Source organism: Bombus fervidus, chromosome 7, assembly GCF_041682495.2.
Source record: "Bombus fervidus isolate BK054 chromosome 7, iyBomFerv1, whole genome shotgun sequence".
NCBI classification, from domain to species: domain Eukaryota; kingdom Metazoa; phylum Arthropoda; class Insecta; order Hymenoptera; family Apidae; genus Bombus; species Bombus fervidus.
In genome coordinates, this window is record NC_091523.1 from 8,760,294 (window position 1) to 8,774,052 (window position 13,759).

Genomic DNA, 13,759 nt, shown 5'->3' on the forward strand with positions numbered 1-13,759 from the left:
TATACGTACTCTGATAATATCAAAGAGAACACGTTAATTTAAATTGTTAGCAAAATGGCACATTGGTTTCATCGTAACGTACTAAAAGCCACGACAAATCAAAAATTCGAATTAAAAATAACTGATCCTACTGATGCTACAAGAAAACTATGCAGGTTAGCTATATTTATGAAGAAATTAAATTAAACGCATTTAATTCTACATATGCTTGATAAACATTTCAAATATTTTCGTTATATATTATTACAAAATATTTTCATTATATTATAAAAAATTTATTTCAAATAATATATAATATTATCAATGTTATATTCTATTATATTGTTCATTATAGTGATCTAAGATTATCAAGAAGTCGTCTTTTGGAGTTAATAAAAAATGCAAATAATTCAAGTGATACTATAGAACCAGCCTTTCATAGCTATTTAAGCTTAGTGTATGGATTTATATGGGAAATAAATTCTGCTGCAGAACAATCTGAACATGTTGGCAGACCTAATCCTAGCAAACTTAGAAATGTTATCGTATATAAGTGGACACACACTTTATTGGGATCAAGTACCTAGTAATATATTCTTTTACATTTATTTAATCCAAAATATAGTTTTACCATATAATTTAAAATATCTATTATAGTTCTAGTGCTGATTCTGTTTATGAAGCAGCTAATATGAGCATGAATGTGGGACTTTGGTTCATGAAACATGCTGCAATGATTGCTGCCAAGGATGAGTAAGTATAAGCAATAAGATATAAAATAACCAGAAATGTAAAGTAAGTAATATTACAAGAAGTACCATCACTACAATTTAGTATAAATATGAATGAAGCAAAAGATGTACATACTATGCTAAGACGGGCTGCAGGAATATTTACTTTTGTACAAACAGAATTTTTACCACAATTGGCAAATCCTCCACCATTAGGAAGTGATCTAGATCCAAGAATAATAAATGCATATGTGAATCAATGTACAGCGGAAGCACAGGAAGGTTGAACAATGAATAAATTCATAATATTATGCAACATCATTTATCATTATTCAGATATTAATGAATGTATATTTTTCTACTCACATTATGTTATAGTGACAGTAGCCAGAGCAGTGGAACTAAAACATAATGCTAATTTAATATCAGCACTAGCTAATGAAACAAGTAAATTATTTCTGGATGCTGCTAATACTTTACGTCCATTTAAAGCAGAGATATCAGCACAGTGGATTAAATATCTGGAACTCAAAGCAGCATTTTATCAATCCTATGTAAATAAATTATTAAAAAATATAAATATAAAAAGATACAAATTTCTTACACAATTAAACTTTATAGGCTTATAATTATTGTGGTGAAAATTTATTATCTATGGATAAGTGTGGAGAAGCAATTAAAGCCTTACAGGAAAGTGAAGCATGTTTAAAGAAAGCAAAGACATTATGTCAGGAGTATGGAAAAATAAATGGACCAGCACCTAGAGTAAAGCCAGATCAACATGCTGTATTTAAACGCCTAACGCCTATAGTAAAACTTACTCTTGATAAATGTAACCGTGAAAATGGTTTAATGTAAGTATCATATCTCTCTCTCACACACACTCACTGTCTTTCTCTCTTTCTCTCTCACTCTCTCAGATTAAAGGAAGCAACTTCTGAATAAAATTTAATTTTAATAATTTGTACTTTAAAAGTTATCATCATACAATACCAGGGGAAGTTCCAATATTGGATACAAAAGCTACTTTTGGTTTAGTGAGTCCAATTGATTTTCAAATGCAATCGCATCATCCTATATGGAACTTGGATGTATATAGAACATTGTCTGGATTAAAACCTGCTAAACTAGAAAAAGAACAAAATTTACCTCCTGTTAAAGAAGATTCAATTCATCAAACTACCAAAGATCCAAAGAATACAAGTGGATGTTTATTGCAATAAATTGTTTAATGCAGAAATACAGGTGGTAAACTAAGTTTAGCACTTTTTTTATCACTGAAACATACAATATTATCATAAAGTTAATCTATTAATTTATTTTTAAAAATTCGCTTATGCATTTAGTAAAGTACAAGCTGACAATATAGTATTCAACTACCATTTAAAACTTAATTGGTTTTGCTTATGCATTGAATATTACATATATATAACTAGTCTTAATTAAAAATTCCTGCACGAACTAAGTTACATATTAACATAAGCAAAAATATTTTCACATCCATGAAAAGAAATACATCTTTATATATTTCTAATATTTTATTTTACTAATATTAATTAATTATAATTTACATTTGTGCAATTTAAAATACGAAAATATTATACATGTAATATAATTGTTCCATTTATTTTTTATATTGAATACATAAGATATTCTTATCATTTTATTTGTATAAAAAATTAGATATATTAGAGATAAAATTTTTTTTTAATTCTTATATCGCTATACAAGCTAGTCAATGTTCGGCAGGTTAGAGCATAATAATATAATAACAAAAACTACGTTTCATGGAAATATAATTAATAAAAAAATATAGCTGTTTTTCATAAAATATTTTTTATGAAATCTATTTTTCCAAAAAAATATCTTATGTATCTACAATATAGTATTAATATTGTATATAAGGAAAAATACTTTGTGAAATTATGTTTTATATTTATTAAAACTATATAGAAAAGTGCAATTATGTTATATATAAAATATTTATTTCTAATTTTTATATATATTTATGTATATGATTATATATATACATATATATTATATATTTATATTATATTACATAGATATTATATATATATCATTAATTAAAATTTTATCAATGTACCTAATTATGTATATATGTTTGTTTTTACATGTAAACTAAATTTATTTTTTAAATATTATGAATTAAAATTCGTAAAATATATGATGCTATTTACCAAAGCAGTGTTGTGATTTCCGTTTAATCTTTCATAAATACATGTCAGAAATAAAAATGTAAATTAAAAATATTTTTATTTAAAAGTCAAAATATTTAATTTTATGAAATAAACTTTTCAAATATTGCGCTGTCTTTATCCAATGTTATATTTGTTATACGCATTAAGAAGCATTCCACTTCACGATTATACACTACTATTGATAAGTGGATTCCACTTCCACACTTAACCCGAACCTAACCCGAACCTAACCCGAACCTAACTCGTAGCTGGTAACACTGCTTCCACTCATTGTTAGTCGTCGGTCGTGTATCGTCGCTTCTACTCAAGTCATATTATTCACATTCTGTAGTGTCTTTATGTAGTAGAAGTATGACGTGCATAAGTATGTAGTTTCTTCCGTATATATATTTTTAATTATATTCACCTTCTGCTGCAGTGTCAGTAACTGTGAAGTAAACTCCAAACTTTTATGTAATAGCCATGAGAATTCCGAAATATACGACTTTTTCTTTTAAATATTGAATTTGCTGTGTGTTCGCGTCAGATATTACTTGCAAGTATAGTGAAAGTTGTTCGTGTCTTTGACCTAATTCAATTCCTTATATTTCTTGGGCACAAATGTACATTTGCAACATTCCAAAATAAGATAAGCTTGTTATATAATAATTATTGTTGATAATATTATATGGTAATTAACGTACGAAAAGAATAGAAATTTGAGTTGCCATAATGACTAGTACGGACGCACGTGACGTAATCCGAGTTGGATCTCGGAAAAGCGAGGTAAATGTACAAATACTTTAATTTTTTATAAGAAAAGAGAAAGTATGATTTTGTTATATTCTTATAGCTTGCCATTAATTATTGCTGTAATTTGCAAAATTTTATATGGTTGGAAATAATAATAATAATAATTAGATAAATACGCTCTGTGATTATTCTTCAGAATTTAAAAAAGGATAAAAAACAATATTCTTTCCATAGCTTTATCTTAAAATAGCTCTTTTCATCCATTTTAAAGAGTTATAAATTATATTTGACACGCAAATGACATAATATATGATTTATAAAATATCATAAGATAATTATTGTTCTTGAATGTACATTAGTCAGCAATTTTTACTATTGTATCCTGATGCTTTATGTATTGGAAAATATTTAGTATTTATTTCATACTATGTATTTTGAATCTGTAGTATGCAGTATGCCTTAGCAAATATATACAGTACAAATATAACTGCATATTTTATACTAAATTTTAAATATCATTATAATTATTTCAGTTGGCTTTGAAACAAACAAAATATGTAATAGAATGTTTAAAAGAGTATCATCCAACAAAAGAATTTCAAATAAGTAAGTAAAATTATATATACAAATTTTTATTTATTTAAAATTCTAAAATTTGTTTATTAATAATTTATTAAACATTGATTTATTATAATATACGTAGCATATATATATATGCTTTAAAATTTTTTTATATTGTCATTGTTAATAAATAATCATTACACACATGCACAGACATACACATATGCACATTAAAATTAAAATTCTTATATAATATATAAATCATAGTAGACATTATATACAAACTTATATAAGAAATACCTATATGACTTCTTGTATATGTATTTATCTGTAGATAATTTGTTTCTATGGAAATCTTTAATGAACTTTGAATGATAAATTATGAATCTAATTTGCAGTTACAATGGTGACCAAAGGAGATAAAATCTTAGATAAATCTTTACCTAAAATTGGGGAAAAATCTTTATTTACAGAGGAATTGGAACTTGCCCTTGAAAATGGTCGTGTTGATTTTGTGGTACATTCATTAAAAGATTTACCAACATCATTACCAGAAGGAATGGCATTAGGTGCGATATTAAAGTAAGTATAAAATAAAGTTAGTGATATTGTAAGCAAATGTAATATTCTATTCATGTTTTGCAACTTCAAAATGGTGGTTTATTTGGAATTTAAATTTGTAATAAAATTATCATATTCATGAAAGGAACGTACTACATATGTAAAATATGTCTACAGTCTATGTAGATCATTCTGGTTAAATTTTATTAAGTACGGCACTTTCATATATATTATTTAATTTTAATATCTCTTTCTTGTGTTTATATTTAATGGCAAAAAATGTTACTATAATATCTGACAATATAATATAATATGTTTTCAAAATATTCTTATAATTTTACTGTGCATATTTTGTACATTTCATTAAGTTTAAGTAAATATTTTTATAGACGTGAAGATCCACGTGATGCAGTTGTTATGTCTAAGAAATACAAAAATGAAACATTATCTACCCTACCAAAAGGTAGTGTGATTGGTACTAGTTCATTGCGTAGAACAGCCCAGTTAGCTAGAAATATGCCACACTTAAAAGTGGAAAATATTCGTGGCAATTTAAATACTAGATTAAGAAAACTAGATGATGAAAATGGACCTTTTGCAGCAATTATTTTGGCAGCTGCTGGTTTAAAAAGATTGAATTGGGAGAATAGAATAAATCAGGTGACTTTACTACAGTTTTGTATGAAATTATAATAATTTTATTTTTTATTATATATTGAAATTATAATAATTTCATAATAAAAATTTCTGCATTTTTTATTATATTTTATTCTGATAGATACTGGAACCAGAAGAAGCATTATATGCTGTTGGACAAGGTGCATTAGGGGTTGAATGTCGAGAGACAGATTGGAAAATATTGTCTCTTTTAGAGCCATTATATGATGTGGAAACAACTTTAAGATGTGTATGTGAACGCTCTTTTCTAAAGACATTAGGTGGTGGATGTTCAGCACCAGTTGCTGTTTCTTCAGATTTAAAAAACAAAACTCTTACGCTTACTGGTGCTGTATGGTCTTTAGATGGGCAGAAAATTGTCAAATGTACTTCTGAAAGTAAGCTTTATATACCTGATGATGATGGAGAACCTCCAAAGTAAGCAAATAAGTTAAATAGATTATATTATAATGAATATATTATGTTATTCATAAAATTTTCATTTGTTGCATGATAGAAAATGTCCATATCGAGAACCACAACTGTACTGTAGTATTGCACCTGGCAAAGTAAGCAATTTAAGTCTTTTGGGTGCTGAAGAGCTCGGTAAAGATCTTGGGAAAATTCTTATACAAAAAAACGCTCTGGATGTTATGGCGGAAGCAAGGAATGAAATTTTAAACTCAAAATAGAGCTCATAAACTGCGATATATAAATTAGTTTTTCTTGATGATGAAAACAAATTAAAAAAATACGGAATTCAAAAATTTTAATTCTGATATTCCATTAATTTAGAAAGATATAAAACCTAACTTATAAAAGTTTCATAATATATTATTGCACACTTTACCATAATTTAAAATGATTAAGAAGGTTTATCATATATCATATATTTCACAATGTTCATTGTGATAACTATATTTAATTGCTCAAATTATATTTCGTTTGTTGCTTTGTAAATATAAAAAGAATTGTACAGAACTGACTATAATATTAAATACAATTTAAGTAAAAGCTATACACTGCCGTATTATAATTTTCAAGTTATGCAAAATGTTACTGCATTATTTATAATAATTTGCACCATTTAACACGTTGAAATAAAGTTATAAATACAAAGGAGCTATATTTGGAAACTTTATATATACATGTAAATATTGTCTATTTTTTTAATACAAATGTCATTATCAAGAAAACTAATTATATTAACATAGGTATTAGGATGAAATATGTTTACAGAATATTATATCATGAAAAATATACAAAATCTAGTGTTCACATTTTAATTTGTTAAATGATTTTAACGATGATAACGAGTTAATTTATCATAGCAAAGTATTTTAAGACGATTTACCTCGATTCAAACATTTGATCATTATACCTATACATATATATTTCTCGTTTTTTATTCTTACTGTGGGCACTTTTTTGATATTTTTTTTGCTTCCTTTTACTTTTATCCATTATATCAAGGATATGTGTTCATTCATTTTGCTATCTGAAGAAACGAAATTGTACATTTGTACATTGATTGGGAGCTACCTGTATAGTGGTAGTGACTGATCAGATAACTCTGTAGTTAATAGAAATAATATTTGTAAAACATTGTATAATGTTGTTATGTTGAGGGGGAATTAAAGGACGTAACATATTATATTATATTTTGTTTTATTAAAAGAAAATATGTTTGATAATTTCTTTATAAAAAATACTTTCAAATCTTAATTTTGATATTGCATTTCTTTTTTTAAATAATTACATAAATTACATTATATTCATTAAAACCTTTTAATACAGAAGGTATTACTGAACGTATTCCTTTTTTTATTAATAACATTTATTTAATTTCGTCATGATACAGTTTTATAAGAAAAACAGTTTTTGCTAAATACTAAGATATAAACAGATACTTTCTTATTGCCTTTACTTTATAAGAATAGAACATTCTTTTATACAAAAAATAATTATAAAGTGTTTAGTATGCTAGTGAGTACCGTTGAAAATAATGTCATGTACATATGCTTATAATGATACATCTATTACAAGGATATTAATTTTATATTCACAAGGTAGAATATATATTTGCATAAATTTGTGCAAATTTTATAAAATATATTCATTATGAATATATAGTCATAATAGTATTCTTTTAGCCATTTGTAAATGCTTCTAGGAAATAACATGTTATTTAGGATCACATTTCACATGAATTCCTTTTAAGGGAGTATAATATTTCAACATGTTACAACAACCAATACATAAAATTATTCTGAAACTTCTATAGCACTAATTATATTAGCTTTTATAATAAGATCAATGCACTCCTTAATTACTTTTATACTTCTGCTCACTCTTAAAATTGTGAAATATTTAACAAATATGAACAATTTATTATATTCATATAAAGAAAATCTTGTGTGACTAGAGGATCTTTCTAGAGTTTATGTGTTATATATATGTATCTTCTGCCATTTTAATTAACACATACTTAGTCTGCACACTATAACTCATTATTGTGGCAGTTACAATTTTAAAAATAGCTAATGAAAATTTTTAAATAGAGATTGTATTTAGAAATGAATACAAGAATTTCTTCCATTTATAATTTAAATGCATATAAGTAATCACGTTTTTACTTAATAATACATAATTAAGGAATATGGAAGTTTAGTCAAGGAGAACAAGACATATAATTAAAAAGCTTGACCAGATTAAAGACACAGAAATGTCTACACCATCAAAAAAAAAACATACATTTTCTACTAATGCTTTGATTTTATTTTTTGGAATATTCAACGCAATTTGTATAGTATTTTACTCAACATCTTCCTCAGCCATTGCAATTTGAGTTGAGAGTTTCTGTAACAATAAGTGAGAAACCAAATTTTCCCTTTTCATTGTCCCTATTAAAAGATTAGTTTTGTTACATACCTGGCTAATAGGTTGTAATCGTTGTAATAAAAGGTGAAAAATTTGTGGTGGCAGTGTCTTTTGAAGAACTTGTAACAACTGTGCAGGTTGTCCACAAACTGCAACTGCATTTCCTAAATGTTCAATTCCTCCTTCTACATCACCACATGTAAGCATTTCTTCTCCTAGTTGGACCTTTAAAACATATTATGGTAACATAATAAAAGAAAACTAATTGACTACTATTTAATAAATAGTTAACAAATACAATATTACCTCTTGTAAGAAAAATCTTTGTACTACTTCATGATCTTTCAAATCTTGGATTTTTGAAGTAGAACTCTGGGCTTGTTTCTTTGCTTTTCTACCTACAAGCATGAAATAATAACATTAAGCTTTATATATCTAGTATCTATAATATCAATATACTAAGTAATTTATATATTGAAATACTATTTTCAAATCTTAAAGTATATTGATAAGAGACTCTAAAATATTAACAATGATATGAAATTTAATAAAATAAAAAAAATATAATTTTCTGAAAATAATGAATCATCTTTATGAATAGTTTGTTATTAAAATAATTGACAAATATTACAAGTGTTTTTTTATACAGAATCATAAATAGCATGGATAAGCTATGTATCACATGGTTTGGAAAAACTATCTAATAGCTTGACTTACGTTCACGCAATTTCTTTTTGAAATCTGGATCACTACGACGCTTTTGATCGAAATAAAAGCAATATCCAACAAAAATTCCAGCTATGCCAACAGCAATACCCACTGCAGCCTTTGAAATCATGGTCATCCTAATAGAGAAATTTATATCTTACAATGACGAAATTTACAAACTCCTTGCTGAACATAGGCCAGTCTAGAAAAGGCTGCGTCTGCTATCAAACGAATAGAATTTAGCTGCAGAAACAGCATTTCAATATAGGTTCCAAACTGATGCATTAACATAAAAAAATTCCCTAGGTTCATAAATACTTCCTATGAAAACCTTCACCAGCCTTTATTCTATCTTTACATATTATTTTGTATATATATTAAATTAAATTAAGTAAATTAATATTAGTGTAAGGTTAATGTAAATGATTAATGTAAATAATATTTAAATTTACATTTGTAAAATTTCTAATCAAAAGGGTACAATGTGTACAGTTGGAGATGCGCGCCAAAATACGGGTGTAGAGGATCACAATTTTCTGATGAAAGATTTTAGAAAGCTAGTTAATATATTATATTCAACTATATGTAAAGTTATTAATTAATCTATTGAAAAATGCCATTAATAAAAAAACCTATGCGTTATGCACATCCAGAGGGACACACAGATGTTTGTTATTTTACTGGTGAAAAGTAAGTAAAGATATAAATACTAGTCAACATTTTTTCATACACTTTATGATATTTTTTGTTAATACTTTTAATATAAATATATCTTATTACTTAAGTATTTTTGTAACTATTTCTTTTGTTTACAACTTTTTAGTGATATAAAAAGAAACATTAGAGGAAACCTCAACGCATTCAAAGCAATCTTTTAAGAATACAAAAAAGCATGTAATTAGAAAGATAATATCTATATTTTTAGGGGAGGGCTTGTTACTTGTGGATCTGATGGAGATGTTCGATCCTGGTTAAATCTAATGGATGATGATCCAAGTGCATGTTGCGTCTCAGAACAAGCTATATCAGTTGTATCAAAGGTATAAATATTAAACGAAAATGTTAATTATGAAATCTATTTTTATATACTTACCGATATTCATAATTATTTACAAATCTTTCAATGATTTCAGAATGGAAAAATATTTGTTGGCAATGATAATAATACAATTCAAGTTCTTAGTTATCCAGATCTTGAAAAAGAAGGAATAGTTACTAGATTTTCAGCACCTGTTTCAGCATTAGCAACAACAAAAAATAGTAACATTATAGTCTCAGGAGGCTGGTATGTAAAATATGCATAAAGCATTTTAATAATTTTTAATTAATATATATTTAATACATATTACATTTTAGTGATATGAGAATACAAGTTACGGATATTAATACATCAGATAACATAGAACTAATAGGTCATGAAGCTCCTATACTAGGTTTGTCTTTGGATCCAAAAGAAGAATTTGTGGTAAAATATATACTTTATGTGTTTTCTGTTTTTATGTAATGATACTTTTTATAATATTTGATTTATGTAGGCATCATCAAGTGCAGATGGTACAATACGAGTATGGAATATTAAAGAAAAACGTGTTGCAAATATTTGGGCCAATGCTGTGCCCAAATGTAATTCATTTTTTACAGCTAAAATGTATAATGTACCTTCATTTCATCCTAAGGATGGAAGTTACCTTGCATATCCTAGTGCAAAAGATGTAGTTATAGTTGAAAGATCTTCTTGGAAGGAATTGTTCCGTTTAAAATGTATTAATATGAAAACTGTATGCTGTCTTTTATCTAAATATTTTACTTGATATAATATGTATTCTACTATATTATTATCTTCATTTAAGGAAATTAATATATGTAAGTTTTCCGAATGTGGCACATTATTAGCTGCTAGTTCAGTACAAGGAGAAATAGTTGTTTGGGACGTAAAAAGTAAAGAATTAATTGGCTATATTGGGCATCAACAGAATGCTAAAATTACTGCATTATCTTGGAATATTGATAAATCAGATGAAATTGCATTCTGTGATTCTTTGGGCCAATTAGGATGTATTGATGTTGTAAGTACATATATGTAAAACATATATATTATTTTTAAAACTTTAAAAATAAATGTATCATTTTTATATGTTTAGATAATTCCCAATAAGACAACAAATAATGAATTACCTTTAGAAACAAATGGAGATGTCAAAGATAGTAATGTTGGTATTCCAGAAGATGACGATGATGATGATGGTGGAAATGTTATATCTTTAAACAAAATTAAAGCATCAATAGAATTTGAAGATGATCAAAAAAGTCATTCTGATATAGTGTCTGAAAAATCACAACGTGATGCAAATGTTTTTATACCTGAAATTCATTTACAACCGCCATTTCAACCTGGTTCATCACCAGTACATTTGTTATCTCGATTTATGGTAACATTTTTTTGTAATATGGTATCATTATATATGTACAAATATATACATACATATAGTAAAATGTTAATTTTCATAATATAAAGGTGTGGAATGATACGGGTATGGTAAGATGCTTTACATCTGAAGATGGAGACGAATCTAGTATTGAAGTAGAATTTCATGATGCGGCAGTACATCGTAGTATGCATATCAATAATTACTTAAGACACACAATAGCTGCTTTATCACCAGAAGCATTTGCATTAAATTGTCCATCAAGTAGTGATACACGAAGCAAACTTGTTGTAATAGCATTACAAGGTTAATACTATACATAATTATCGCTTGAACCAGATTTATTCAATTTATTTAAAAAGTAATTACATAATTGAATGAAAAATAGGTTGGGGTTCTGGAAATAAGGAATGGTCATTAGATCTTCCTGAAGATGAAGAAGGACATTGTATTGCAGCTGGTAATAATTTTGTAGCGCTTGCAACGTCCAGGAGACATTTAAGAATTTTTACTGTAGGAGGCACACAGCGTGAAATTGTAGCTCTGCCGGGTCCTGTAGTAGCAATGAATGGACTGAAAAATAATTTAGTACTTGCTTATCATACTGGAACAGGTATTTTGATCATTTTCATTTTTTATTTTTTAACAAGTTCTTGCTAAAAAATGAGATATTTAAATAGGGGTGTCAGGAGATCAGTGTATGAATTTACTGTCAATTCAAATTCGGGGAGTAAATTTGATTAGTCGAACACTATGTCTTCCTTTGTCATCATCATCAGAATTAATGTGGTTAGGAATTACCGATTTTGGATCCCCTGTAACAATGGATGCTGATGATGTTATAAGAGTATATAATAAAAAGTCTTCTTTATGGAAAGTGGCCAGTGATATGAGTGAACAAGTAAGAAATATATTTCACTACATTACATCCGTTATATTACATTAATAAATTTGGAACAGTCTAAGGGTAAAGCAGATCATTATTTTATAATTGGGATAAACGAACAACAAAGTATCGCTCGTTGCATTTTATGCAAGGGAAGTCATTATCCGCCAACTACACCTCGTCCAGTAATAACAGAAGTATCGTTATGTCTGCCGCTTTGTGAACCTGAAACTGAGAAAACGGAAAAAGAATTAAAATTATGGAAGTTAGGAACCAGTCCTCCAGAAGAGAATGAAGCAGTGCTGTCTCTTATTGCGGTAAATTTAATATTTGTGGTTTATTAAATTTATAAATTATTGATGTATCTTTCTAAGTATTTATTAATTTTATTTAATTAGCTTGCTTGCCGAAGTAATTTGGAGTATCGAGCGGTAGAGTTATGCGAACAAATTGCTTCAGAAAAAGTTATAGAATTGGCAATTAAATATGCACGAAGAATAAATCGAATAGCTTTATCCAATAAATTGGAGTCGATTGTTGATATAAAGGTAGAAGAAAAGAAGGACATAGAAAATAAGGACAACAATGATGAACATATTAATAAAAGTGACGATGAAGAACTGAATAATGATATTGAAGAGCCCACACCTTCATTAACTATTACGAAAAAGCCAGATATAGAAATTAAACCATTATCTATGACTGAATCATTATCAATAAGAAGAAGTAATCCTTTTTTAAAAAGTGGAAATTCTCCGGCGACGAAAGGTATTATTACTAGAATGGGGGGTGAAATGGGTAGAGTTATCTTAGTTTAATTATATTTTCAAATTTTATTTTTTATGTAAAATAGGATTAGCTGGGTTAGAAATAGCTCCAGAAAAACCACAGAAGTTAACAGCACTAACACCTATACCTTTAAAGTCTAAAACAAAAGAGGTAAAAGATGGGCCAAAGAAAGAAACGTTTGTCAGTTGGTACGCTAGAAACAAAAAAAGTTTGCAGGAGGAATTTCCCGAGTTAAGTGCTGCAGATTTAACAAAAACTGCCTTGGCAAGATACAAAGAAGAGAGTACAGTTTCACAAAATACTCCGGAGATCTCGGAATCGAAAAAAAGAAAATTAAGTCTGGAGAATGAACAAAATAACGAACCAAAACGTTCCTCAAGTAAAATGCTTAGCTTATTTGCATTTGACAAATGAATACCTATTTAAAATGTAAAAAAAATACAATTTTATAATTTTATACAATTAATATTTATTATCTTCCATCAATAGTTTTTATTATGTTATACAAAATAGATGTAAAAATATCCTGTTTTAAAAAGAGCTTATTTATTGTACTAATGTTTGTAGTACAATATTAGATTAACCTAACCCCAATCATTGTAGTAATTATTATAATTATTACTTACTGTT

At 27.1% G+C, this 13,759-nt stretch overlaps 4 protein-coding genes across 4 annotated transcripts; 3 read left to right on the forward strand and 1 right to left on the reverse strand.

Moving 5' to 3' along the window:
* The first annotated feature begins 13 nt into the window (after positions 1-13).
* LOC139989341 (BRO1 domain-containing protein BROX) lies at positions 14-2,673 on the forward strand. The gene is made up of 7 exons (XM_072007599.1): positions 14-155; positions 335-565; positions 637-732; positions 814-992; positions 1,089-1,264; positions 1,332-1,564; positions 1,687-2,673. Exons 1-7 carry the CDS (start codon positions 55-57, stop codon positions 1,931-1,933), a joined length of 1,263 nt encoding a protein of 420 aa, XP_071863700.1. The 5' UTR covers positions 14-54; the 3' UTR covers positions 1,934-2,673.
* A 461-nt stretch (positions 2,674-3,134) lies between these two features.
* L(3)02640 (porphobilinogen deaminase-like protein l(3)02640) lies at positions 3,135-7,094 on the forward strand. The gene is made up of 6 exons (XM_072007601.1): positions 3,135-3,694; positions 4,195-4,267; positions 4,621-4,804; positions 5,173-5,443; positions 5,562-5,878; positions 5,958-7,094. Exons 1-6 carry the CDS (start codon positions 3,641-3,643, stop codon positions 6,130-6,132), a joined length of 1,074 nt encoding a protein of 357 aa, XP_071863702.1. The 5' UTR covers positions 3,135-3,640; the 3' UTR covers positions 6,133-7,094.
* Positions 7,095-8,195: 1,101 nt separating this feature from the next.
* Tom20 (translocase of outer membrane 20) lies at positions 8,196-9,258 on the reverse strand. Its single transcript, XM_072007606.1, has 4 exons — positions 9,038-9,258; positions 8,627-8,718; positions 8,372-8,545; positions 8,196-8,299 (listed from the first exon to the last, which is right to left on the reverse strand). Exons 1-4 carry the CDS (start codon positions 9,162-9,164, stop codon positions 8,255-8,257), a joined length of 438 nt encoding a protein of 145 aa, XP_071863707.1. The 5' UTR covers positions 9,165-9,258; the 3' UTR covers positions 8,196-8,254.
* A 145-nt stretch (positions 9,259-9,403) lies between these two features.
* On the forward strand, positions 9,404-13,667 carry LOC139989339 (WD repeat and HMG-box DNA-binding protein 1). Its single transcript, XM_072007596.1, has 13 exons — positions 9,404-9,718; positions 9,954-10,068; positions 10,162-10,313; positions 10,385-10,493; positions 10,564-10,806; positions 10,879-11,094; positions 11,170-11,457; positions 11,544-11,760; positions 11,843-12,067; positions 12,135-12,355; positions 12,415-12,657; positions 12,739-13,108; positions 13,194-13,667. The coding sequence occupies exons 1-13, from the start codon at positions 9,642-9,644 to the stop codon at positions 13,541-13,543; spliced, it is 2,826 nt and encodes a 941-aa protein (XP_071863697.1). The 5' UTR covers positions 9,404-9,641; the 3' UTR covers positions 13,544-13,667.
* The last annotated feature ends 92 nt before the right edge of the window (positions 13,668-13,759 follow it).